The sequence below is a fragment of the Penicillium coprophilum genome, assembly GCF_028826855.1.
Source record: "Penicillium coprophilum strain IBT 35676 chromosome Unknown utg000007l_segment0_segment0, whole genome shotgun sequence".
NCBI classification, from domain to species: Eukaryota; Fungi; Ascomycota; class Eurotiomycetes; order Eurotiales; family Aspergillaceae; genus Penicillium; species Penicillium coprophilum.
The window spans coordinates 176,028-202,247 of record NW_026622726.1 but is presented as its reverse complement, the minus strand read 5'-3'; the positions used below and the strand labels follow the sequence as shown (position 1 = coordinate 202,247).

General features: G+C 48.9%; 10 protein-coding genes across 10 annotated transcripts; 5 read left to right on the top strand and 5 right to left on the bottom strand.

Annotated features, from left to right (window-relative positions):
- Positions 1 to 790: 790 nt before the first annotated feature.
- Positions 791 to 2,664, bottom strand: smp3 (glycosylphosphatidylinositol-alpha 1,2 mannosyltransferase smp3; the record flags this gene model as incomplete). The annotated part of the gene is made up of 4 exons (XM_056681801.1): positions 791 to 1,739; positions 1,814 to 1,941; positions 1,995 to 2,377; positions 2,556 to 2,664. The coding sequence occupies 4 exons, from the start codon at positions 2,662 to 2,664 to the stop codon at positions 791 to 793; spliced, it is 1,569 nt and encodes a 522-aa protein (XP_056527210.1).
- Positions 2,665 to 3,649: 985 nt separating this feature from the next.
- On the top strand, positions 3,650 to 4,358 carry skpA (SCF ubiquitin ligase subunit skpA; the record flags this gene model as incomplete). The annotated part of the gene is made up of 5 exons (XM_056681800.1): positions 3,650 to 3,698; positions 3,758 to 3,843; positions 3,910 to 4,077; positions 4,129 to 4,298; positions 4,352 to 4,358. 5 exons carry the CDS (start codon positions 3,650 to 3,652, stop codon positions 4,356 to 4,358), a joined length of 480 nt encoding a protein of 159 aa, XP_056527209.1.
- Positions 4,359 to 5,050: 692 nt separating this feature from the next.
- Positions 5,051 to 7,299, bottom strand: N7500_010661 (60S ribosomal eL39 domain-containing protein; the record flags this gene model as incomplete). Its single annotated transcript, XM_056681799.1, has 5 exons — positions 5,051 to 5,380; positions 5,580 to 5,680; positions 5,808 to 5,937; positions 6,403 to 7,229; positions 7,270 to 7,299. The coding sequence occupies 5 exons, from the start codon at positions 7,297 to 7,299 to the stop codon at positions 5,332 to 5,334; spliced, it is 1,137 nt and encodes a 378-aa protein (XP_056527208.1). The 3' UTR covers positions 5,051 to 5,331.
- Positions 7,300 to 9,514: 2,215 nt separating this feature from the next.
- On the top strand, positions 9,515 to 13,516 carry mdr1 (ABC multidrug transporter Mdr1; the record flags this gene model as incomplete). The annotated part of the gene is made up of 1 exon (XM_056681798.1): positions 9,515 to 13,516. One exon carries the CDS (start codon positions 9,515 to 9,517, stop codon positions 13,514 to 13,516), a length of 4,002 nt encoding a protein of 1,333 aa, XP_056527207.1.
- A 396-nt stretch (positions 13,517 to 13,912) lies between these two features.
- N7500_010659 (SWI5/SAE3 family protein) lies at positions 13,913 to 14,371 on the bottom strand (the record flags this gene model as incomplete). The annotated part of the gene is made up of 2 exons (XM_056681797.1): positions 13,913 to 14,128; positions 14,324 to 14,371. The coding sequence occupies 2 exons, from the start codon at positions 14,369 to 14,371 to the stop codon at positions 13,913 to 13,915; spliced, it is 264 nt and encodes an 87-aa protein (XP_056527206.1).
- A 459-nt stretch (positions 14,372 to 14,830) lies between these two features.
- Positions 14,831 to 16,453, top strand: N7500_010658 (Ytp1 family protein; the record flags this gene model as incomplete). Its single annotated transcript, XM_056681796.1, has 5 exons — positions 14,831 to 14,944; positions 14,991 to 15,068; positions 15,123 to 15,953; positions 16,010 to 16,139; positions 16,203 to 16,453. The coding sequence occupies 5 exons, from the start codon at positions 14,831 to 14,833 to the stop codon at positions 16,451 to 16,453; spliced, it is 1,404 nt and encodes a 467-aa protein (XP_056527205.1).
- A 347-nt stretch (positions 16,454 to 16,800) lies between these two features.
- Positions 16,801 to 18,136, bottom strand: N7500_010657 (E1 ubiquitin-activating protein AOS1; the record flags this gene model as incomplete). The annotated part of the gene is given in 5 exon segments (XM_056681795.1): positions 16,801 to 17,405; positions 17,416 to 17,701; positions 17,757 to 17,943; positions 17,991 to 18,048; positions 18,097 to 18,136. 5 exon segments carry the CDS (start codon positions 18,134 to 18,136, stop codon positions 16,801 to 16,803), a joined length of 1,176 nt encoding a protein of 391 aa, XP_056527204.1.
- A 1,097-nt stretch (positions 18,137 to 19,233) lies between these two features.
- Positions 19,234 to 20,935, top strand: N7500_010656 (uncharacterized protein; the record flags this gene model as incomplete). Its single annotated transcript, XM_056681794.1, has 3 exons — positions 19,234 to 19,239; positions 19,294 to 20,081; positions 20,143 to 20,935. 3 exons carry the CDS (start codon positions 19,234 to 19,236, stop codon positions 20,933 to 20,935), a joined length of 1,587 nt encoding a protein of 528 aa, XP_056527203.1.
- A 2,090-nt stretch (positions 20,936 to 23,025) lies between these two features.
- On the top strand, positions 23,026 to 24,438 carry ddiA (putative DNA damage-inducible v-SNARE binding protein Ddi1; the record flags this gene model as incomplete). Its single annotated transcript, XM_056681793.1, has 2 exons — positions 23,026 to 23,635; positions 23,720 to 24,438. The coding sequence occupies 2 exons, from the start codon at positions 23,026 to 23,028 to the stop codon at positions 24,436 to 24,438; spliced, it is 1,329 nt and encodes a 442-aa protein (XP_056527202.1).
- A 179-nt stretch (positions 24,439 to 24,617) lies between these two features.
- N7500_010654 (EXPERA domain-containing protein) lies at positions 24,618 to 25,375 on the bottom strand (the record flags this gene model as incomplete). The annotated part of the gene is made up of 4 exons (XM_056681792.1): positions 24,618 to 24,688; positions 24,767 to 24,919; positions 25,072 to 25,263; positions 25,312 to 25,375. 4 exons carry the CDS (start codon positions 25,373 to 25,375, stop codon positions 24,618 to 24,620), a joined length of 480 nt encoding a protein of 159 aa, XP_056527201.1.
- Between the last annotated feature and the right edge of the window lie 845 nt (positions 25,376 to 26,220).

The window sequence follows — 26,220 nt, the reverse complement described above, 5'->3', positions numbered from 1 at the left end:
TGTATCTACTTTAATGGGCAAAATGGGACCTGTTCGCTTACATAAAGAATATTTGAGTAGTTCTGTAAGATTACAGGTGGAGTCAGTCGCGACCTTCCGATGTGGTCATCTGGAATGGTGTGGTTCTCATTGGTGGTCACGCGCATTTTATATGCAGGTAGACATGTGCAGATGACCTGCGAATGGTTGGAATGTATATATGACTGCAGAATTCAAGTCTAGATCCTTCACTTGAGACTAAGAACCACGAGGACCGCTCAATTTGTTGGTAATGTATCCCACACAGCATTCCACTCCAGGATCGATTATTATGGCGTGCCCAGGCCTCTCAATGTCGAGTTGATGCCTGGATGTATAGTCCTTATAGCCCCTTAGCGGGCAGCTTTTCCAAAAATGGGCATTGGATTTGTCCTTTTCTACATGATTTTTGATATCTTTTACCTCTATTATAGATCACCTGGGCCTAACGAGCCGACCAACTTAGACGGGAATAAAGAAAATCAATAATTGAAGTAGTTCTACTTTCACATGGGTAGAGGTAAGTACAAACACTAGAATTCCAAAGATACCACCTCAATTCACGCCCACCCCCAATGCAAAAGGTATCTTATGGACCCAGTAACCCTAACATGCACCGAAAATATCCAAAGAAAAAGAAAAAGAAAAAGGGAGATTGCAATCCATATCCAAGTGGGAATGTAGTAATTCCCAGAAGATGAACAAAAATACAACGCCCCATCCATGAAGATGGTAGATCCATGGAGATGCAAAAGCAGAAGCAGAAGTAAGATTATTTGCAAGATCGTCGCACGGACCAAACTCCCAGTCCACGGCGCCCAATGACTCGTTTCAAAGTCGGCAGAATCCCGTCTTCGCCAAAGTCCATGTCATCGAGGTTAAGGTGTTTGCGGTATGACCAAAGCGGATAAAGTTGCAAATTCTGGTCTCGGCTTTGACGCGCAGACACAGAGTATGGATCCAGGAATGCAGCCGATGTAGGCGCAACCAGGAACACGGACGATGGGTTCGAGCAGCTGGGTACAACCTGCTCCAGCTGAAGCATCATATCCACGCCTGACATCCCCATGAGATCCAACGTATTGATCTCTGTGGATTGGTTGTCCCCACCGAGAAGCCACAGCGGTGGTGAGTATGTCTTCCACCAGAAGACTGTGGCGGAAGGTATGTGGTGTGTTGTGCTAGAGGAGACGATGTCGCGCATTGCCAACTGCGTGGGGACGACACCACCTTGGTGATACACGCCCATGAGGAAGCCCATGGCTGCATTGAATATAACCCACACGACAAGCAGAAAGCGGAAGCGGAGCATGGGGACACAGCTGAGGAGGAGGGGCACAGCTGGGAGGAGGAAGCGTGGTTCCTGATGAGGGAAGACAGAGAGGAGCATCGTTGCGGAGAGCGCGGAGAGCGCACGCACATTGCGCATCCAGTACGGTACCACCAGTGGCCAGTTGAAGAAGGAGACGAGCATGCCTATGTAAGCAGGGCCGAGAAGTTGGAAAAGGTTTGCGGTGAAGTGTTGGTGATGGGGATGGAGGCCGTGCTGGGCTAGGTTGGAAGTGTCGGTGTTATAGAGAAGGTTATTGAGAGGTGTTATTATGGGGTCGCGGATGGTGCTGAGGAAGGATGCCGTCGGCCGGTAGAATGTTGTATCTGTGTAAACTGCGATAAAGGAAAATAGGAGGCCAAAGAGAAGGAATGCTGCGAGCGAGAGTGGTCTGGGGCGGACGCGGGGTTAGTATATGTGTATTGGTTGATAAGGTGAAGATAAAGTGTTTCTATATCGACATACTTGCGTTTGAACTGAGGCAGCAATTGTAAACCCGGGAATATAAGGAAAGCTGGGAAAGTAATGCGATTGAAGACGCCCAGCACGGCGACGAGGGCGAGCAGGGCGTTGGAGAAAAAGGACGTGTGTCGCTGGGAGTTTCAGTCAGCGTGAATTGTGTGCTTTCAAGCTTTATCTCTCTCACCTTATTGTCAACAATGCGCCGAATCAGGACCAGTCCCCAAGCAACCAACAGGGTCTCGAGGCTGTTGGAGAATGTGTGCGTCTGATATGTCCAGGTGACATACGACGAGGCCACCAGCACCACCATTGCGCGCCGATGACGCGGGGAAGGCACTAGTTCATAGATCGCCCAGTCCTCCAGTACAAAACTCAACAGGAACATTCCACCGCGCAGCGCATAGTAAACCAAGTGTGGTGGGGGGTGGCCCGATCCGGTCTCAATATAGAACCATTTCAAGAGGCTCATTGGAAGCTCGTAGATTGCCCATAGTGGAAATATGCTGCGGATAGGATGCTCGACAGTGAACTCCCATGGTAGCTTCGACGGAAATGAGAATATGCGACCTGCATTTCGGGCGATCTGATTAATATTGTTTTCCCCTCGTATAGGGGAGTTGCGGGACTGCCGGATCGCGCCTTTGTATTTTTCTTTTTGGGAAAATGGCAACGTAGATTTCCACGCGTTTTCATAGTCGCAATATAATTGCGACTGCTCAGGCGATAATTGGACAGTTTAACACACCTGCAAAAAGCTCTGGGCCTTGGAAATTCTCATCGGGATGTAAATAGCTCGGCGAGAGCGCGAAGTACACGCGAATCACCAATAATAGTAAATATGTTCGACGCCACATTGTTGAGCCAGGGACATAATTAGACAGAAAAGAAAGTAAAGAATAGAAAGAGAGAAAAGGAGTGGAAGGGAGCTAAGAGAAAAGCAAAGTAAACGCGTATTAGACGATGATATCACTCGCGTTAAGCGGTAAATTGCAGCAGTGGGGATTATGTGAGAAATTCAGATCTACAATATACAGAGTATTGGACATGGTTTTGTATGGAGTGGAATCTTCCTACGTACACATCTAAACCCTGATAGGATCGATATACCTGTCGATTCGGATAGATCTCGCATACAGAGTATACTACCCATGGACGGAGTACTCCGTACTCCGTATCTACTCCTGCAGTGCAGAGTAACCCTAATATACCAATAACCCATAGTTGATAGATGGACAACCTTAGAATGATACAACCCAGAACATAATTTGACCAAAAGGATCTAGCTGCAATTAAGAGACGTAAATTCTTGTTTTAGCCACCGGACATTGGTAGAACCCAATAGATTTGAGTAGATTTGGCCGCCGTTGGTTTGGGCTTAGCACCGAGTTCAAACTAGGGCCTGCAGCATTCTAGGTCCCTAACGGTTAGTCTTGAAGCTGATAGGCTACTAGTATGTTTTCGCACACTCTCTGATTTGAAGCAAAAAGAATGAGTCAAGGTAAATATGTCAAAATTTAGGCAACTGTAGGAACTAAGACGTGGGGGCTGTCTTGGAGCCTTGTTGGCCTTAACTCCATAGACCCGTGGACCGACCGCCTTCGATAACCCAGAACCTCTTTAAACCTCACCACCCGCCATCTATTCATTACATCTCCGCCATTTTCACCTGTCACCATCAACCTTCATAAGTCCGGAGAATTGATTACTCGTACTCAATAAATTTACAACCCTTTTTTTTGTTCGGTAACGTCCCCACTGCTCGACCACCCCGCACTATTCAAAAACGACCAATGAAGCTAACTTCAACTGAACGTTAGATCATCTTCAACGTCACTAACCATGAGCGCCATCACTCTTACCAGCTCCGATGGAGTCGATATTTCCGTTGGTAAGCAGATTTTCCAAACAAGGTGCTATCGCGAGTGGCGCTAACCGTTTTCTGAACAGAGCGCACCACTGCTGAGCGCTCCGTCTTGATCAAGAACATGCTTGAGGATCTTGGCGACTCTGGAGAGGCTATCCCAATCCCTAACGTGAGTGTTCCATCTGGAGAAAAAAAAATCAACAGTGAGAATCAAATGCTGACGCCACTTTGTTAGGTTAACGAGGCCGTCCTCAAGAAGGTTATCGAGTGGTGCGAGCACCACAAGAACGACCCCCCCAGTGCCAGCGATGACGACGATAACCGTCGCAAAACCACCGACATTGATGAGTGGGATCAGAAGTTTATGCAGGTGGATCAGGAGATGCTCTTCGAGATCATCCTCGTACGTTCCGTTTTCAGACTTGCTCCAGGCGCATACACTGACTGCTTTTAGGCCGCCAACTACTTGGATATCAAGGCTCTTCTTGACGTCGGTTGCAAGACTGTCGCCAACATGATCAAGGGCAAGTCCCCAGAGGAGATTCGCAAGACTTTTAACATCCAGAATGATTTCACTCCCGAGGAGGAAGACCAGATCCGCCGCGAGAACGAATGGGCTGAGGAGTAAGTTGCTACGGTGTTTTTCAATTGAATCCAGGCTGACATTTCTACTCTAGCCGTTAAATGCTTTTCTTGTCTGTCCTTTAAAACAGAAAATGATATCCTCAGCTGTTAACGACGATGTGCAGCGTAGCCCTTATGTCCAGTAGGGTGATTATTTTTTGGGGCGTTTTTTATTTTGCTATTTGCTTCCAAGATTATCTGACACGACTTGGATAAAATCACTAGCCTTGCCAATGACATTCGGTACAAAATCGTCCTGAACCCAGTAGCATGAGATAGCGGGGTCGTAAAACCGATCATTGCTCACATTTCTACTATGACGACAAACGCCAAGTTGTAAAAAAACATCGAGCGTATAGAACGCATATCCAAGGCGTGTACTACAAGTATGATACAAATAGTAACACCACAATCAGGAACGGATGACATGGAAATATCCGCCATGCAACGCCTCAATCAAAATCTACAGCCATCAAAACTAGTCCACGAGAGTAGGCAAAAGGACATTCAATTCGATTCAATGAGATTTTGTATCAAAAAAGAAAATCCCCCGCCTCGCCAGTCCTACAAGCCCGCCCCCAGCAAGAAGACGATCAGCCCCCAACACCAACAAACCCTTTTGCAAACATAATCCGGGCCTGCCATCTATATCGAATAAATTAGGCGTGTTGGTAATCCATCATATCCCCACTCGGAACCGTGGAGAGAAATGACGACCCATTGGAAGATTAAGAAGAAAAAAAAAAGTTAGGCACAACCCAAAGCAAGACCCGGATCAAGATTGAATTTTTGAATTTTTGTTTGCAATTGCACTCAAGAGTAGTTCCACATCCACTAGCGCTCTCAAGTTCATGGTGAAGGCATGTTGTTCGAAATTCGGTTGTGGGCGTCACATCATGAAGAGGGTTTCGAAATAATCAAAAACCCTTGAACCACCCCTCACAGACACACTTCGGTTGTCATATGACATCGCGAGCTGAACTGGGGCTTTTGAGAATGGCCGGACGGAGGGTTGCGAATACTGAGGGTCCGCTTAGACCTTCAGGGTCGACTTACGCCAGTGTCGGCGCTTGGCGTTGTATCTAATTTCAGATTGTAATCAGCCATATGCTCGATCGCGTTGCGTATTTTCAGTATCTGTTCCTCCATTCTTGGGTTCGTGCGGTCGGCGGGTGGATGGTTATGTGTATTTCCCGTTCCTCTCTCGCGTTCCCGTATCACTCTTCCCACAAACGGCGGACTCGGATATAATAAATTGAACTCTCGAACGGTGCGATTTACCTGATGGTGTTGCCGGTGCGCAGACGGATCCACTGGGGGATGGGGCGGTTCTGACGCTGAGCTTTGGCAAGCTTTTGCTTGGTGCGGAAGGTCTTGTTGCTCTGTGTAGAAAATGACGGGTTAAAATTTTGGTTCTCGATTTTTCAGAGGTCTGACTGTGGAGGGGGACGGCGACGATGGCGAAAGTGTTTTTTTTCGAGCATGGCGTGAACAGGGTGGTTAACATACCGGCATCTTGAAGGGTTGATCGCGACGGCGAGCTTGTTGGATGGACGGATGAAGTGGTCGACCTTCGGATGTGGATGGTTTGTGTGCGGCAGGGCTTGGCTTCGCTTCGGTTGGGTCAGGTGATGTGGGACTGTGGCCTGAGGCTGTAAGGCATAAATATGTTACGAATAGGGTAAGGATCCGCAAAGTGGGTCGTGCTCTATAAGTCTTCATGTGCTGCACAATTTGATACAACTAACTATAATGTCCAGTATACGGCGCACATTCATGGGTATGTGGTGATTTTCTTTGAGATTATTGCTCACCTCATGTATCTGCCAGAATGAATATACCTAAGCTGTAGACATTATGTGATCTTAGGTCCTGCAATGTCCTAATCTCGGTACTACAAGTAGAAGCAAGATAGCCCTGGAGGCCTTACTTGGGAAGCTCGCAAGCTGCAAAAAAGCCTGACCAGGTAATAGGAATAGCAATTTTAGTGGAGACTTTCATGATTGGTTCCTGGGCTATGTTATAGAATTGGAGCAATAGAGCAATGATCACACCAAGACATATTCGTGTAAGATCTCATTAGGCTAATGCCGCAGTAGTCAACCCATAGGCAATGGAATCAAGTTGCAACTCTTGTTCGGGAAATCGGGGAATAACAGACAAGACTGCTTTGTTGAAGTCGATGAAGAACTGCTGAGCCAATAACGCAGCACTTTCAAACGCAGGGGGATATGCACCGGCATACGCCCAGTCAATCAGCCACACTTCTCCATTGTCGTCTAGGATCAGGTTCCGAGGGCTTATATCCTGATGAGTGAGGACAAAGGTGTGGAATCGAAATGGTGGGATATCTTTGGGACACTGGTTCACGTGCTTGCAGATATCAAGCTTGTGGTTGAACCAGCCTTGAAGTTCAGCACAGTCTTTGAATGGACCAGCGCTATAGTCGGTGAAGAGTCGGCCACGAAATTTTCCGCCACCAAATGGACCTGGCTGTAAGATAACAATAGACTGCATCTCTTTGATCACGTCCGCAATCTGTGTAGCGATTTGCCTTTGGTTGTCAGAGGGGAGGTCGGCCCAACACTTGTCGAGAGGTTGGCCTGGGATAAAATCCATCACAATATATCCCTTCGTGCCAAAATATTGCGTCTCATCTTCGACTTGGAATGTGCGATAGACTCGTGGAACTCGGATACTGGTTTTGGAGGCAACGAATTTGAGCGTCTCTGCTTCGCATGGTAGGACAGTGCCACCGCCTTTCATCACCAGATTTCGTGAGAGTCGTACCACTTTTGTGCCACCAAGAGTATGGAGAGAAGGAGCAGACTCAAGAAGAGTCACCAAAGTCTCGTCCGTGACAGAGTCAAGATCCTTTCCGTCTAGCGGAAAGTCCCCCTCCAGATCACGGCTGTGGGGCTGCAGATGAGACTGTCAGTAAACAGTACTTGAGCAAGCAAGCATCACATACATCGCAAAGCGGACGCATAAATGACTCCATTTTCATGGACAGGGTGGGTTACTTCGCAGGAATGATTGTCGAATCTCCTTGCTCGGGTGGTTAGGAGTACTAGCAAGTCTGACTTGTTTTAGATCCAGCAATGCCTTGTTGGCGGTAACTGGAAAGGGGGCTCGCTGTGTATTGTAATCAGGCGTTCAAACATAGTTGGATAAGCCAATCAACGTGATGCTCGCTTGACGCGCGAATCGCCTTGAGTACCTACCTTGTCGCATCCCTGTAAAAATGTTGAAATCACAACTTCTAGCTGCATGATGCGTCCGTGGCGTGCATCGGGCATGCCTCGCAAAATCAAATGCGTCGTGTTATCTCAACCTACCCGCTTTATAATTACTACGATTCCTAGAAGTCAATAGAGAACTCCAACTGAATCATATCATTAGTTCCTATTCGGAATTCTGTGACGCGAATTCTCATTCCACTGGGCATCTTGGCTTCACAATCAGCTTCATTCGAATTGTAGAACCGGTTGACACATGTGCAGTTTTCTAGAAACACGAAGATTGGTGAAGTATACCGGTAGGCAGCTCATTGCCTATCCGCGATACTAAGGCACATTAGTAATAGTATTTGAGTTAAAATCAAGGATATAACACATTAAGAGCATCACCTTCAAGATGTCCCAAATGGTCTTTATGTACTCTGATAAAGTAGTTTAGGCATAGTGAGGTCATTTGGCTCTATTCTGCCAGCTCTATAACTGCCACGAAGAAGCACAGTCACCAAGCGATGAGATCAGAGCCATCGGAAGAGCTGACATGACCGATGGGAATCACGAAACATCGAAATATGGTAGCTGCTATTTGAGTGGTCATTCACTCTAAGGCTACTGATACCCAGGGTATTCTTAACATATTGTGCTTAGTGTTTGTTTGTTCCTCCATCGAGTGGCAGCGAGGACTTGTCGGGCCACAGCTTTAAAATTTCCCCCTTGGCCACGACATTTTTGGACTCCTATTGTCAGAGTTGATTTCTGACAAAGAGGTCAATATGGTGCTTTGTGCAGTACCGACATCTTACTCATTTGAGTCGTATTGATATCTTTCTGGGCCATGTTGGATGATAGTGTCAGGATCATAGCGTCATAGACGTGGCCAACCAAAGCCCTGGTGTGTCATCGAGAGCGATATTTCCGCCCTTACACGAAGATTTTGGCATTCCAGCTAGGCCAAAGCTCATGTAAGTCGAGTAACAATCCGAACGAGATTTCCTGGGGATTTACCTAGGTGAAAGCACTTCTGAGGGTGACTCGACATGGCTATATCTAGGCAGGCACGATTTAATACCGCGTGGCAAGGCTTGCCTAATTTAGGTAGATTCCGGTAGATTTAGGTAGATGCCCACATTTACCAGCTCATCTCATTTCATACCTGGTTAGGTGGTTAGGTATAGATTATATACCTACAATATCAGATGGATCCACATATCGAGATAGTTCAAGATCTGCTCATCATTGCCTGTTTTGTTAAGCGAAAATAAACACAAGAGAAAAACAAGTAATTTGATCTCAAAAGGATCTTAGACATAAATTGCAGTCAAAGCGTCCGACCTCAGGCATTGTCGGACATCGGGGATGAAAATGACCGACGGGTGGGAACAATGTATGGAGTAAGCCTTCTCAAGGACCCAGATGGGGGCCTAATGTTACTTTCAGACCTTGTATCTCGGACGAAAATTCGGTCGAAATAGACGGTAGGCGTGGCCAGATTATGACCGACTCTGACTCAACTATCCGTGTTCGTTTGCGTGTCTCGTCTCGTTATAACCCTATACGGACTCCGAACCTGGCAGGATCATATGCGCCAATCATTGCGTCAGGAAATGGCCCTCAGGCCTTGAAGGGGGAAGGGATGCCTTCGAGGAATGTGTAATGTTTAGACTCATCCATTTACCAGATGAGCACTAGAGTAAAAGATCCAAGATAAAATAAAATGCCAAAGAGAAAGTCGGAGTTTGGGATACCCGACCCGGAGAAAAATCCCCCCCAAGTATCATCCAACAACACCGGGGCAGTATTTAGAAGAACCCCCTTTGCTCATCTTTTATCTCCCTTAATCTTTTGTATTCCTTCCTTAATATTCTTCATCCCTTAATTCTTAATTCCTTTTTTTGATTTTCCTTTCTTGATTCACCCCATCTCTCTTCAGACTCATCCTCATTTTCATTTATGGAGTAAAGATTCAACCCAAATTTCAACATGCAGCAGCCTGAGGAGGGTGTGACGGCCGTTGAAAAGGTGGTGGAGGACCCTCCGCTTAACGAGAAGCCCATCGAAAAGCGTGATTCCGACTCCGCTTCCACGTCGACAAAACTCGAATCTAAGACTCCAGTCGCGGAAGACGATGATGCGCTCTATGCTCACTTGCCGGAGCATGAAAAGGACATCCTGAAACAACAGCTGGATGCACCTCTGGTTAATATCTCCTACTTCGGTCTCTATCGATATGCCTCCCACACCGACATACTCATCCTTGTCGTCAGCGCACTCTGTGCCATCGCCGCCGGTGCTGCTTTGCCCCTCTTTACTATTCTCTTTGGCTCCTTGGCCACTGTTTTCCAAAAGGTGATGCTCCGCACCATCTCCTACGATGCTTTCTACGACCAGTTGGTTCACAATGTCTTGTACTTTATCTACCTCGGTATTGGAGAATTCGTCACCATCTACGTCAGTACCGTGGGCTTCATCTACACGGGAGAGCACGTCACCCAGAAGATTCGAGAGCACTATCTCGAAGCTATCCTGCGCCAGAACATCGCATATTTCGACAAACTTGGTGCAGGTGAAGTCACTACCCGTATCACAGCCGACACCAATCTCATTCAGGATGGTGTCTCCGAAAAGGTCGGCTTAACCTTGACTGCCGTCGCCACCTTCGTGACTGCCTTCATCATTGCATACGTCAAGTATGCCCGCTTGGCTGGTATATGTACTTCAACTATGGTCGCGCTGGTATTGATCATGGGTGGAGGTTCCCGATTGATCATCAAGTACGGCAAGCTGTCCCTGGAAAGCGCCGGTGCCGGTGGAACTGTGGCAGAGGAAGTCATCAGCTCAGTCCGCAATGCGACCGCATTCGGTACTCAAGACAAACTCGCGAAACAGTACGAGTCTCACTTGCTTCGCGCGGAGCGCTGGGGTATGCGCCTGCAAATGAGTCTCGCCGTGATGGTCGGTATCATGTTTGGACTCATGTTCATGAACTACGGCCTCGGATTCTGGATGGGCTCGCAATACCTAGTCCAGGAGAAGGTGAATGTCGGACAAGTTTTGACGATTCTGATGGCTATTCTTATCGGATCGTTCTCACTTGGCAATGTCAGCCCCAACGCCTCGGCATTCACCAATGCTGTGGCTGCCGCTACCAAGATCTTTGCGACCATCGACCGTGTCTCTCCGTTAGACCCCACTTCCGATGAAGGCATCGTCCTGGACCACGTCGAGGGTCACATCGAATTCCGCAACGTGAAACACATATACCCCTCCCGTCCCGAAGTTACAGTCATGCAGGACGTCTCCCTCGCCATGCCTGCTGGTAAGACTACCGCATTGGTCGGCCCCTCGGGATCTGGCAAGAGTACTGTCGTCGGTCTCGTCGAGCGGTTCTATCTTCCAGTTGGTGGTCAGGTGTTCTTGGACGGCCATGACATCCAGACTCTTAACTTGCGATGGCTACGCCAGCAGATCTCGCTGGTCAGCCAGGAACCTGTTCTCTTTGGTACAACTATCTATCAGAACATTCGCCACGGTCTGATTGGAACACGCCTCGAGCATGAATCCGAAGGAAAGATCAAGGAGCTCATTGAGAATGCTGCCAAGATGGCCAACGCTCACGACTTCATTACTGCTCTTCCCGAAGGTTATGAAACCAACGTCGGTCAGCGTGGATTCTTGCTGTCTGGAGGCCAAAAGCAACGTATTGCCATTGCTCGTGCTATGGTTAGCGACCCCAAGATTTTGCTCCTGGATGAAGCCACTTCCGCCCTGGATACTAAGTCGGAGGGAGTTGTCCAGGCAGCGCTTGATCGCGCTGCTGAGGGTCGCACCACCATTGTCATTGCCCATCGTCTGTCCACGATCAAGTCCGCTCATAACATTGTCGTCTTCGTCAACGGATCGATTGTTGAGCAGGGCTCCCACGACCAGCTGACTGAACATGACGGTCCTTACTACAAACTCGTCGAGGCCCAGCGTATCAATGAGGAGAAGGACACAGATGCATTAGACGTAGATGGGGATGATGATGAGGATAGCATTGAGCACATGACCAAATCTCACATCGCACGTGTCAAGTCAATTGCCAGTGGCTCAACCAGCTTGAAGGACGAGGGCGAAACATTCCAAGGAGCCATGCAGCGCCAGGAGTCTCGCAAGTCCGTGTCCAGTATCGTTCTCGCGCAGAAGACTGCTGAAGGCGGCAATAAGTACTCGCTTTGGACTCTGATCAGGTTTATCGCCTCGTTCAACAAGGAAGAGCGGTTGGTCATGGTCATCGGTCTTTGCTTCTCGATGCTTGCCGGCTGTGGTCAACCCACTCAAGCTTTCTTGTATGCCAAAGCCATCAGCTCACTTTCCCTACCTAAAGACCAATATGCCAAGCTGAGATCAGACGCCAACTTCTGGTCCCTGATGTTCTTTATTGTTGGTATCGTTCAAATCATCACGTTCTCTGTCCACGGTATCGCCTTTGCGTTTAGCTCCGAGAGATTGATCCGCAAGGCCCGCAGCAAGGCTTTCCGAGTCATGCTCCGTCAGGATATCAACTTCTTCGATCATGAGAAGAATAGCACCGGTGCTTTGACTTCCTTCCTCTCGACTGAAACTAAGCACTTGTCCGGTATCAGTGGTCAAATTCTTGGAACCATTCTCATGACTTCTACAACTCTCATCGCCTCAATTGTGATCTCGCTTGCTTTCGGATGGAAGCTTGCCCTCGTTTGCATTTCTGTCGTTCCGGTTCTCCTCGGCTGTGGATTTTACCGATTTTACATGCTTGCCGAGTTCCAGGCACGCTCTAAGACCGCCTATGAAGGATCAGCCAGCTACGCCTGCGAGGCTACATCTGCCATTCGCACTGTGGCTTCGCTTACCCGTGAGAACGATGTTTGGGCATTCTATCACGCTCAGCTCGATCGCCAGGGTCGCACAAGCTTGATCTCGGTAATTAAGTCGTCAACCTTGTATGCAGCTTCCCAGGCCTTGGTATTCTTCTGTGTCGCCCTCGGCTTTTGGTATGGTGGAACTCTGCTTGGCCACCACGAATACGACATGTTCCGCTTCTTCGTCTGCTTCAGTGAAATTTTGTTCGGTGCTCAATCCGCTGGCACAGTGTTTTCCTTCGCCCCGGACATGGGCAAGGCCAAGAACGCTGCTTCCGAGTTCCTCAGGCTGTTCGAGCGTCGGCCCACTATTGATACATGGGCCGAAGAGGGCGAGAATCTGACCCACTGCGAGGGAACCATTGAGTTCAAGGATGTGCACTTCCGCTATCCTACCCGCCCCGAACAGCCCGTGCTCCGCGGTCTGAACCTTACCGTCAAGCCTGGTCAATACATTGCCCTTGTCGGACCCAGCGGATGCGGCAAGAGTACCACTATTGCCCTTCTCGAGCGTTTCTACGATGCCCTTTCCGGTGGTGTCTACGTGGATGACAAGAACATCGCCGACCTCAATGTCAATTCCTACCGCAGCCACCTGGCGCTGGTCAGCCAGGAGCCCACTCTCTACCAGGGTACTATCAAGGAGAACATCTTGCTTGGTAGCCCCAACGAGGATCCCACCGAGGAGGAGCTAGTCCAGGTTTGCAAGGACGCCAACATCTATGACTTCATCATGTCTCTCCCCGAGGGCTTTAGCACCGTCGTTGGCAGCAAGGGAGGCATGTTGTCCGGTGGCCAAAAGCAGCGTGTTGCCATCGCTCGCGCCCTTCTCCGCAACCCCAAGATCTTACTTCTGGATGAAGCCACCTCGGCCCTCGACTCTGAGTCTGAGAAGGTCGTCCAGGCTGCTTTGGATGCTGCTGCCCGCGGTCGTACTACTATCGCTGTTGCTCACCGTCTCAGCACCATCCAAAAGGCCGATATCATCTATGTCTTCGACCAAGGCAAGATTGTCGAGAGCGGTACCCACACTGAGCTCTCACGCAACAAGGGTCGCTACTTCGAGCTTGTCAACCTCCAGTCCCTTGGCAGGGCCGCCTAGTTATCTTAATTTGCTTTTCTATTGTTTTTTTTTAACATGTATCATACCCCTTTCTTCCTTTCTTGACTGTACCTCACATCCCTCACCATATCTTCCATATCTCACCAGGGAACTCCCTTCTCACATCTCTTTTCACTTTTCCCTCCTCTTATGATAGATTACTTGTTGTCAGCGGCGAAGTTTCAGAAAACTGGAGTACACTGTCCTCCCGTGATAAAGATGAAAACGCAAAAAAAAGCAAACATCCATTAGTGGTGTAGGAATAGATGAATGAATACAATGAATCTCAATTCAACACCGTCCGATTTCGCCTCATACTCCATCCACTCGGTCAAACCCATTGAAATAAGTTCACGTCATAACAATCAGTAGAGAGGGCTCTTGCAGGGTAGCCCTTCAATCTTCTTCGGAAACCCCAAACTCCTTCTCCACCTCAACCTGCCTCATCCCCCTCGCTTCCGCTAGAAGCCCCATCAATCCCTGACCCACATCCTTAATATCATTGTACTCATGCAAAAGCTGGGTATATCGCTTGCATGTGTCATCGGGATTGCCACTGGAATCGACATTGGTTAGAGATGCAGAATGCAATGTTCTCCTGTTCTTTTGGGGCTGTATCCTGGGTGTTCGGTATGTTGGAGAACGGGGAGTGTTTACATGAGCTTAGCGTTCATTGAAGCTAGGTCTTTTTCAACTTGCACATGCTTAGCTTCTAGACTTGCAATCGAAGCGCGAAGAGCGGCCTGTGTTGCGTGTTAGTGCTACACGGGTGGGTGCAGAGTGGGGCGGGGGGTACTGGGGACGTACGATTCGTTGCTGGTCTTTGTAGGGCTTGGGCTCTTTAGATGAATCCATGTTGATGGTTCGTACGTAGGTGCATGTGCGTATTTGATTGTGATACGTGAGATGCAAGATTCGAGAGTATTAGAGGGCATTGTAAGAAGTTCTCATCCATCTACGATTGTACCCCAGAGATTATATACTTCTGGCCAATCATAGTGCCCGCTGAATAATCCCGTTCAAGGGCTTTTTGCGTGCGTGTCCCTGAGTTGGGTGTGCCTGAGGTCGATTGTTAAGAGCATAGAATGAATTGGATTGTTAATGCTATATAGTTGTGTGGTTAGTATTCAACTGTATTATCAACAGTTAAATAATCCAATCAACTATGCACGGAGTACTCCGTACTTTACTCGAGAATAACTTGAAGGTCAAGAGGGCCAGACTCCACGGTGTCCCACATAATCGGATCCTCCGGATTGGGTTGACCTGTTATCCGCATCTGTTCTCTTCTCCCTTGCAACTCCCAACTCCAACATGGCATTTCTGCGTCAGTCCTTATGGACGTTCTTTGTATTGGCTGCCTCGGCTCTAGCCCATGGCGGTCATGATGCTGTTCCTCCCGGCGAATCTATCTCCCAAGATCCTATCGTACGTACTCCGCTCATTCGTCTGACACAAAAGCTAACAATTCCAGGACTCAACACTATGGACTCATATGATTCTCATGGGTTTCGCATTTGGCATTATCTTCCCAACTGGAATGGTTCTCGGAGTATGTGTCCCTTCACTGACCTCTTTCCTACCATCTCCTAACAGAAGAAAATAGATCATTCGCTCCCGCTGGCACGTCCCCGTTCAAATCGTCGGCACCGTAGTCGCCGTGCTAGCCTACTTCCTCGGTCACGCTCACAAAGGCCGCCAATTCGATAAGAACCTGCACGCCTCCGTTGCAAACTGGCTTATGCTCTTGCTCGTCGCGCAGGTCGTCCTCGGAGTCTATCTCAAGCTGCACCTGGAGAAGGCGGGCCAGGCTCGCATCAGATGGATCTTCGTTCTGGCACACGGTATCGTCGGAAAGGTCATGCCAGTTCTCAGCTGGGCGCAGATGCTTTTCGGTGGTATTGCCGCCCTCGGCTTCTGTCGCGGTGATCATCTCGGTCAGTGTCTGGCCCATTTCATCATGGGCTCCGCTTTCATCGGTTATGGTATCTGTTTGACCATCCTCTTGCTTGTCGGCCAGTATTGGTTGCGGCGTACAGGCCGCAGCCAGGAGTTCTTCGATTCGCTCATTATCGCGGCTTGGGGTTGTGTCAATACTTTCACCGAGCACCGCTGGGGTACTGCTTGGGTTCACAATGACCTCCAGCATACGACGATGGGAATTGTATGGTGGTGTGCTGGTCTGCTGGGTATGTGGCTCAGCCGGACCCGCAGCGGTCGCCCTAAGCGTAACCTCATTCCAGCTCTGGTTATCTTGATGACTGGCTATGCCATGTCCGCTCACCCCCAGCAGTTGATGATCAGTACTATGGTCCACTCCCTATTCGGGTATACCCTGATGGCGGCCGGTATCACGCGTATCATTGAGATCTCGTTCGTGCTAAAGGATAAGCCTGCTCTCTCCGAGCCGAACAGCTTCCAATACCTGACCCCCTTCGTATGTCTCTCCGGTTGATGTGGTATCGGATAATACTGATTTGTTTCTTCTTGCAGTTGCTCTATGCCTCTGGCTTCCTCTTCATGGGCGCCACCGAGGAGCAGATGCTCCTGTTGCACAATGCAGGCATCACCCACGTGGCCTACGTCTTGATTCTTTACAGCACCGCTTTCCTCGTCTTCCTCTGTAAGTTGATTCCCTAGTCCGCACTTTTCTTCTTTAGAATATCCACTCATTCCTCTCTTCTAGTTGTCAACATCCTCCTCCACATCTACGCTGTCCACGCCTGGCCCGACTCCGAGTCCACCAACCAGGACGGCCCCATCTACTCCAGTCTCAACGGGAACGCAAACGGTCGTGCACGCTCAAACTCCCAGCAGATCCAAGATGCCGAGGCATTCGAGCTCCACGGTTTGATCTCTGACGATGAGGAGGGCCCTTCTATGGGACCGCGGAAGAACAGTGATGAAGAACTTGGAAAAGAAGAGGCCCATCACTGAGGTCTCGCGTTGATTTGTTGATTTCTTTTTGCAAGTATATCGTGCATTTTGTGATATTGTGACGGGCGTCTGGGTTGGGTTGGGTTCGGTTCGACTAGCATTCCAGTTCTAAATAGGTCTTTCGATGTCGAGTAGCTAATATCATACCTGAACAAAATTGTACATAGTTTCCAATTTCATGCAAGTGTCGAGTATCAATGATTGCCCATGTTCTATCGTACATAATGAGACCCAGATCTAAGTCTAGGGTTATTGAAATTGATTGAAGAAAGGAGATTCGTAATGATGTTAGAAGAGCCCATCTCAGCTCATTTCCCCCTCTCTCCCCTTGATCTGTCCACCTTCATTCATTCCAATTGTCCGGCCACAGGAACCGTAATCGGGTTCCTGACCGGCGGTACAGCGGCCATCTTCACGCCATCATCCGGGAAGAAAGGATGAAGCGAATAAATTGGCCCAATGGTCTTCTCCCCATCAAACAGCAACATATTCTGCAGCGGCTGCTCCCTCGCCGATAGAACGTTAATGACATCCTGTGCCAGCGCACCGCCCAAAAACGCCGCAACGGGACTCAGCTCGCTGCCCAGGTTCTGCAAGAACGTCCGCAGGAACACAGAGTCCAATGTGAGTGGCTCCAGCTTCAGTTCCTGGTGTCGGTCGCGCGAAAGCTTCGTAAATAGCTCCAGGTCTTCGTGCGTGAAGGTCGGGCGGTGACCGAGTAGTTTTTCGAATTCCCATAGTGCCCGCAGGCAGCTGAGCAGTGGGGTTACTTGCTTGCGACGCCGTGGGAGTCGCGTGTATTCTTCTGGTAGTGGGGAGGTATTTGCGAGGATGAGTGGTGAGTACACCTCACGCTTGGTGACTAACTCGATGACCTTGTTTGGTTCTTTCTTGTTGGCGTCGTTTTGTTCTTTTTTGGTGGTTATGTTGATGATGCTGCGGGTGGGTGTTTCTTGGGTTACGGGGGGGCATGTTAGATTTATTCCGCTCGATCACGAAGTCGTGGCTGATGAGGTCGGCGAAAGCGTAGCCGTAGAAGCCGTGTAGACCGGCGGCGTAGAAGGGTCTGTTGGCTAGTCGACAGGCAGCGTTCACGGTGGTATTGGTGAGGAAGTCGAGCTCTGTGGCGATTGTGATATCAAATTGTGCGAAGAAATCAGGTTGTTTGGTTTTGACGTCGGAAGTGTCGATGTTGAGCTTGACGCGAGGGTTCATTTTGTGGATTTGCGGTCCTGCGACTTGCGCGCGCTAGAGTGAAATCTTAGCATATGGCAGCGGGTATTCTTCTCTGGCTGTAGCTCACATTCTTTCCAATCACATCCTGTTCACTTTGTGCTTCAGCGATGAAGAACTGCGCACCCAGGTCATCCTCTGTGACGTCTTGGTGGTCGATTATGGTGAGTGAGCCGATGCCTGCCAGGACGAGATTCTTGGCCACTTCGTTCGCGAGAGCTTTCACAGTGATGAGGAGGATATTTGCCGATCGGATTCTAGGTGTTGTTAGGATATGTGGGGGGTTTCAAGCTAGGTCTCTCACTTCTCTTGTGCATGGACTCCCCACAACCGGATCTGTCGGTCGTACAGCGCGATCTCATCTGGCAAAGTTAGTAGGCAATGGATCAAATTACATTCATAAGCCATACCAGCACTGATTGACTGTGAATTCTCTTGTTGCTCCGCCATAGTGTCGATCGAGTGGTGAAGATAAAGAGTACAGTCTTGCCCAGGTGCGAGCTTGGCAATTTGAAGCCTCACAGGTGTATTTCGGGGAATATGATGTTAGGTCAAAAGTAATGGCTAGAGTTAACGAGGTAATGAAAGTGGAAGTTGCGAAGTTGTACGAAGCTTAGAAAGTTGGAAGGTTGGAAGTTCAGAAGTGCCGGTTTAGATGTCATGTGATCCGGGAGCTACTGTGTGGGGCCGTGGGGACAAAGCGAAGTATACAAGTTCATGAGGATAGATCATTGTTTTACAGTATATTTATACATTTTGCTAGCTAGATAAGCGATACACACCATTTTGCAGAGATTGCCCAGTACAGTATAGATTCAAGCAGCCTGAGTCCATGGATGTGTGTAATTTTATGACGTTTTAGACCACCGAGCTATACAGCAGCTATAGATCAAGTCAACATGTACTCCGTACGGAGTACAGAGTAGAATTTTGCCTAAAACACGACTCAATAGCAGACAATATCTATGAACCAAAGTCCGTGTGTTTATGTTCTTAGCTTCTTTAATAAATGATCTACTATTTTACTGTAGAGGGTGCTTCTACGGCATTTCCCGTGTCCAACATGTTTAGTTTAAGAAGTGCCATCTCTGCCCGATGACCTCGACTTGGCATTCTCGTATCGGAGATAGATATCGACGAACATTCCAGAGATCACCTTCGTAAGCCCTAGTTATCTATCATAAAGGATAAAATCAAAACGCCGACACATTTAGCTATCAGCCCATGCCCGGACTTAACACTACAGACCAAGTGCAAAATGAAAGAGAGATCAATGAAATAGAGGAAAATGTGAGCAGTCCATACGAAGTTGGCCCTCCTAACCTTTCAACCTTCTTCACTCCACTATCGATGATCTAATCCATCACGTGTTATCAACCTTGGGCAACCTAGGCCAACTCTCTTCAGGGCATCCTCTTGATATCTCGTTCGTCTTATCAAGTATTGTCTCTTTTTTTATTTTTGTCGGGTGTGTTGACGGCATCACCCGCCCCTATCCCCTAACCCGACATAGGTAACTCCACCCTTTCAAGCGGTACCAAGCCTATATGATGGTATGTCTCTCATGGTTCCTATGCGTCTGACCAGTGTCTTACACCTCCCTTTAGTCAGGGAATTACGATTATCCTCGTGCTTCATCCTCTTCGTCCCGCCGTATATCCCGTACCAGGCCTGATGAACGCCCTGAGGTCCTCCGTCTCCAGCATCTCCGCAATTTCGTATCCGAACGAAATCGCTCCGGGGCCCACAACGCCTACAACACCACCCTTGCCCTGGAAACATTAAATAGAGAAGTCGCTGAGCATTCTCTGGACCGAGCTCGTGATCGTCCCAACTTTGAGCAGGCCCGGGCCGACATCGATCGCCAGATTCAACAACTACAGTCCGAAACAGCTGGCCCCGCAGAGCGAATTCGGAGCATTTGGCGCGATCAATTTCACTCAGAACGGGCTCGAACTTCGCTCTCACCAGAATCACATTCTCTTCGCCATCACTTGCCCTGGCAAACTCTCAGACCATCGAGCCCGGACAGATCTTTATCCAGGCCACCGTCTCTCATGCCACCATCCGGCCAGTCGGGCCGCGATGGCCAAGGACGGTTGAAGCGTCGGAAGCTGGACACCGACGATAATCGCGAGGAATTTCGAGGCTTCAATTACGGTCAATATGGACAAGTGGTGCCGGGAATGCTACAAATGGAAATCGCCAGCTGTGACGGAGGAAGTTACGATCCTGATAGCGGGTGTTCGCGTCCAGAAAACGTTTTGGACAACAACACAAGTGTATACTCAACCAAAGAGGCCCGCTGCAACCTGGTCCTCTGCCATCGGGGCGAAGCCCCGTTCTGCTTGAAGAAGATCGTGATCCGAGCCCCTCAATGCGGGTTCGATGCTCCGTATGTCCGGCAGGCGTGTCTGTGCGTGGGAATGATGGCTAATTACGGCTAATCAAACCAGAATCCAAGAAGGCATGGTCTTTGTCTCCATGACCTCTGATGAACTGCTTGCCCGTACCGCCCAATACCAAATTCAATACTCCAGTGGCCGATACCGCCGACGAGGCCGCCGCAGTGGCATGCAACCATCCCAGGAATACCTCACTGGGTTCCGACCACCACTTCAAAATCTCGAACGCACAGTCCTCATGAGCCCACATTCAGCCGCGGTTCCGCATGCCGCAGAAGACCCGCAAGCGCAGTTCCGCATCACCACCGAGTACGATGAAAATAACGAAGGTTCTGATGAGGATGAAGACTGGCGCTCTGAGTTGCTTGAGAGAACCTTGGCCGAACAGACAGAGGATCCTTTATCGGATACTGACGAGAGTCCAAGCGATGAAGAGGACTCTTCAAGCAGACATCAGCGTCACCCACGAATTGAATATGAACGGCTGGGTCCTCTCAGCCCTATCACCGCACAGAGACTGCGCCGTGGCCCAAGTCTCGTGCACCCAAACCCTCCAGCCGAGCCCTCTCAACAAGCCGCCGAAGTTTTGAAGCCACATGCGCGCTTCTTTATCGAGCGAGAAAAGAGCATGGTTACCATCAAATTTGATCCACCTCCGTATGTACCATTAGTATTAGATCTGGAGAACCGAATACTGACGATTCTAGATCTGGTCGGTTCATTCTCATCAAGCTGTGGAGCCCGCGGGCCCATGGGAATATCGATATCGAAAGCATCATCGCACATGGGTATGCAGGTCCACGATTCTTCCCAAGTATCGCTGCTCGCTAGCAAAGGAAGTTAGGAGTTTCAAGGCGTTTTTTTTTCGGATCAGAGGGATAGAAGCTTTCTATTATCTCTTTTCGTCTATAGTTTCCGTCTATAGTTTCTCGGCCCAGGCTTTCTTACTAGTGCTAAGACGACGTTATGAATAATTACGATATGACTTTCCGAATTCTTCCATTTTTCTGCGTTCTGACATGGCCAATATTGGCAACACTAATAATGTGGGATCAGAAGGTATGTATCTGCTAGAGTCCCTTGATTAGAACCAGAAAGTACGGCCACTAACGAGACACTAATTGGTATCTCTAATAGCATTTTGAGCGGCCAATCCTCGAAGTGCCTTTCTTAGTGGCTTTCTTGATGTTTGAATGGACCATCTCTCGGATTTCACAAGTGTACTGTGAAATGTGGGGGACGTAGGGGATGCGGACATAGCCCTAATCATTTAAACATGCATACCCATAATGCGTTGTATGCTGCATGGATGTGCCCATTTTCTTAGTGATTAGTGAGTATTCCCACAGTTACTATAGCCATGACCTACACTCCGTCGCCAAGTATGTCCATCACACTGGCGATGCCAGCGTGAACCTATAAAGCCCTCTCAAGTCCACTAGCTTCGGCAACCTCGTTGCATGCATGCCCTATATACCGCAACATGTCATTTGAAGATAGGCCTGATAGCAGCAATCCAGCAGATATGACTTTGGTTCAAGTTATGCTGTATGTCATGTGGCTTAATGAATATTGAGTCTCACCATTGTCTTCTCTCTGAGCCGGGCTAGATTCATATAGAACGGATCGACGCCAAGGTAGTTAGTGGGGTCGGGGGTCCCCGGTGTTCCCTCGGCTATGCGCATCAATAGCTTGCAGCTTGATCAAAAGGCAAATTAGACCTGTTCATCGACGCACCACGGCGTCACTAAATGTGCTGTCGCGAAGATGTGCTGGCTGGGTGTTAACCCAAAGGGCTACATGAAGCCGAGCCTTTTTATATCCTGCTTGGCGCGGTTAGCTATAGAAAAAGAAACAATGTACAACACAGACAGGGTACGGAGATAGAAACCCTAACCTATAAGAATGTATTATCAGAAACCTAAAGAACCCCGAACCGGCGTCATGCCTGATTTAACGGACATTGTGCCTCGGGGAGCCAATCTGAAACATGAGCACTGATGCACGGCTCTAGAAATGGCTATCTCGGAAACGGTTACCTACGTTCGGTTGGGATTTGTCTTGAATGGTGTGGTCAACCCATTTGAACGTCTGACCAGCGCCTCAAAATCATTGTACGTGTTTACATGTGCTGGCGTTGTAATATTAATGCCGAACAAATGCAGCTACCAACTTGACTGGACTGTACTTGGTAGCCTCAAAGCATGGCTGATTCCCCTGCATGTGTCGACTAGTGTGGGGGCTCCAGCTGGTTGAACGATTTCATTGAATTGCGCCAGCTTCCAATAGCTCAGGATCTAGCTGGTTTGAGGCTGGTCTGGTGGGACAATGGTCACAAACGGACAGTCGTACTTTTGAAATAGCTCTAGCCCAGGGGGCTTCCGGACCGTGGAATAAGTACCCCGTAGCCCCGCTGTAGTAGATTGACAACGTATGTTGTACGGAGTACGGAGAAAAGGATGAGGACATCAAGGCAAGACCCGGGGGTGGGGTTGGATGTTGGGCAACACTCCATGAAAACAGGGCACTTGCAAGGCGTCACTGATATATCCAGTAACTTTCCGAGGCTCTCTTCCTGATGACGCGGAGAAAGACCCCGTCAGCCGTTAGCCTGTTTGGGGGGCTGTTAGTGGCGGAGCTAAACGGCCCAGCGCGGGGCTCATTGCGCATATGCGATAGGCAGAAGATTTAGACCATGTTAGCTGCAGCACTAGAGGCAGAGAAAGTCTATTCGAGGGACAAGTGAAAGGAAGAGAGTGGACGTAAGGGAGGGAGAGAGAGAAAGAGAGAGCTCTTCCCCAGTCAGGTGTTCCCTTCCCGCTTTATTAATCTTTCCTCTCTTCCTACTTCCTCCCATCTTCTTTTCTTAATCATTTCCCTTCTTTTCTATAATTTACTTTTCATACCTTCCTAGCAGGCAGACAATCCAATACCATGCGCATCACCGTCAGCGTTATCCGCCCCGAGCAGGCGGACTCGGACATCATCAACTTAGAAGTGGGCGGCGACATGACAATCAGTCTCCTGAAAACCATTGTCGAAAGTGAAACTACCATCCCACCCCAAGCCCAACAGATCGTCTACAACAACCAACTCCTCCAAAACCCCGACCAAACACTGGACCAAGCTGGCATCACTGAGGGCGACATGCTCGGAGTGCACGTCACCCTCCGATCTCCCCAAACCCAAGCCCCTCGCCCCGCCGCTTCCAGCTCCGTCGCGCCCAGACAAAACACTCAACCCCGCGGCATGCCAGACCCCGAAACGATCCGTCTACATATCCTGGGTGATCCCCGCGTGCGCGAGGCTGTCCGCAGGCAGAACCCGGAGCTGTCTGATGCAGCGGATAATGCCCAGCGATTCCGTGAGGTTCTACTTAGGCAGCAACAAGGTGAGGCGCAGCAGGAAGCGCAAAAGGAAGCTCGTATTGCAATGCTCAATGCCGATCCGTTTAATCCCGATAACCAGAAGGAGATTGAGGAAATTATTCGCCAGAATGCTGTTACGGAAAATCTACACAATGCCATGGAGCATCATCCAGAGTGTACGTTTTTACATCCTTATAGACTGCCCTGCCAGCCTGCTGGATTGAGAATTAACCAATAGCTAACCAACTCCGTCGCTCTAGCCTTCGGTCGCGTGACAATGCTCTACATCCCCGTCGAAGTAAACGGCCACCGTCTAAACGCCTTCGTCGACTCCGGCGCTCAGGTGACCATCATGTCACCCGAGTGTGCAACTGCGTGTAACATAATGCGCCTGGTAGACCGTCGCTACGGCGGCATTGCCAAGGGCGTCGGAACCGCCCCGATCCTGGGCCGGGTTCACTCCGCCCAGATCAAGATCGGCGAGATGTTCCTGCCCTGCTCCTTCACCGTCATGGAAGGCAAGCAGATCGATCTGCTTCTGGGTTTAGACATGCTCCGTCGACACCAGGCCTGCATCGATCTCCAGCGCGGCGCCCTCGTCATCCAGGATCAGGCTGTGCCTTTCCTCGGTGAGGGCGATATCCCCAAGCATCTGACTGAAGAGTTCGAGGCCGAACCTACGGTTAAAGGTGCCGATGGTGCGGAAGTGGGTGCCCGCACTGGTGCGGTCACGCATAAAGCCGAGAACAACCCCAACGCTAACGCCACTGCCAATAACAATGCATCCACCTCCGGGTCCGGTGCGTCAGGGTCACAGCCAAGAATCAATATCCGGCCTGCGCCAGCGCCACCTGCTTCGCGGTGGCCGCAGGATTCAATTGCCAAGATCATAGAGCTGGGATTCTCGCGGGAGGAAGCTGTCCAGGCTCTGGATATGGCACATGGAGACCTGGATCGGGCGATTGGGTTTTTGTTTTGATCTACGGCTGGGTTCTGCATTTACATTCGCGGGGCGTTTTGGTCGGGATGGGAACTTGTATTAGCGAGATTTTGATCAAAGCACGTAATGATGTGTACGATTATAACGCTGGCATCATAATAGATTTTGTTTGATTTTGCCCTACAATGTAAGTAGGTAGGTGCGTACGGAGTCGTGCTTTACTCCCTTTTACTTTTGGGCATGAGCTTGTCGCGTAGACGGAATACCATGTCTAGAGCCATGAACCCGCCTAGAATGGGTTAGTAAATTACTTGACCACCTTTCAAGTTATGTTTATATATATGTGTGTGTGTGTGTGTGTACATACCTAACGCCAGATAAGGAGCATATAGCATGGTCAATTGTTGTTTCTCAGCGACCGAGCGATCAGTCCAACTCCATACCACGACCAAAGATGTCAATGTGGTGATAAAGGCCTGAATGCCGAAGACGAGAAGGTGCACGGGGACGAGGGGGTGATCTGGATGAATTGGAAATTGTGTTAGATTGTCATTGGATATGGATATGGATTCAGATATTTTGATGTAGGGGGATAGACACGAAGGATACATGTATATATTAACATGTATGATGTGTATGCATGTACTAGGATAAGTAGAAGGAGCAAAATACCTTTAAGCAAACCCCGAACCGCCCATATCGAGATTGGGAGGTGGTACAGCAGCTCCATCCAGATAAAGACGGTGAACCATGTTGGTGGATCTTCGAAGAATTTATCACGGTAGGTTGTTATGTAGAAGTCACGTAATCTGTGGGAGAGATTTGTCTGGAGGATGGTTGGTAGCAGGGGGACGGTGTCGATTACTGTGTTGGTGTTAGTGGTGTAAAGATATCCAAAATAGAGCCACATACGGAGAATGATCGGAACATGGGTGATGAAAAATAGGAGATAAGCCAAGTCCCGTTTCTGGGACATGATGTGGTAACTCGTATGCAAGCTGAGGTCAAGGGTAAGGGTAGATGTGTAAGGGTGCATGGAGTACGGAGCCGGGGGATGCCCAAGTGTAGATAGAGAGCTGTGAAGTTTAGGGATAGAGAAAATCAGGTGATCAAAGAACAATCTGGAAGAACGAGGTATCCAATAATTAACATATATATGTATAGTTATACAGTGAACCCCCTTTATACCGAATTAATTGAGACGGAGTAAAATATTCGTTTAATCGAAGTTTTTGTCAAATCCAGGACCCGATATTGTCTATCTATATCAGAAGTTATACATAGAACAGTCGCTTGCACAGAGTATGCTTTTCCCGCCTTTTTCTGCCGCCTTGAATAGACTGGAAAGGGAAAGACTATTTTAAAGATATCTAAGAAAAAATGGGGAGCCCACTGAGAAAGCTATTGGAAAGACTGCTGAAAAGACCACTACAGTAAAAAGACCACTACAGTAAAAAGACCACTACAGTAAAAAGACCACTAAAAAGCCCTGTAAGAAAGACATCGTAAGGCCGCAGAAGCGGCTGTCTACACTTGTATATATAATTAAATTACTTCAAAATATAGAGAAAGAATATATGAATAATAGAGGTTATAAGGTTAAGAAATTCTACTTACTAAAAAGGCCTATAGGCGCCTCTAATACCGAAGGCCCGTGGGCAATGCCCACCCGCCCGTCCATGGACGATGTCGCAGTCTACTAGGTGATACACCATACTCGGAGGGCCTTTTCAAAGGTGTTGGGCCTGCCTGAATTGGTGGTCCTTTGAGCCGATTAGATGATTGGAGGCAGACGATTGATATGATTGGCTGAGCCGGTTT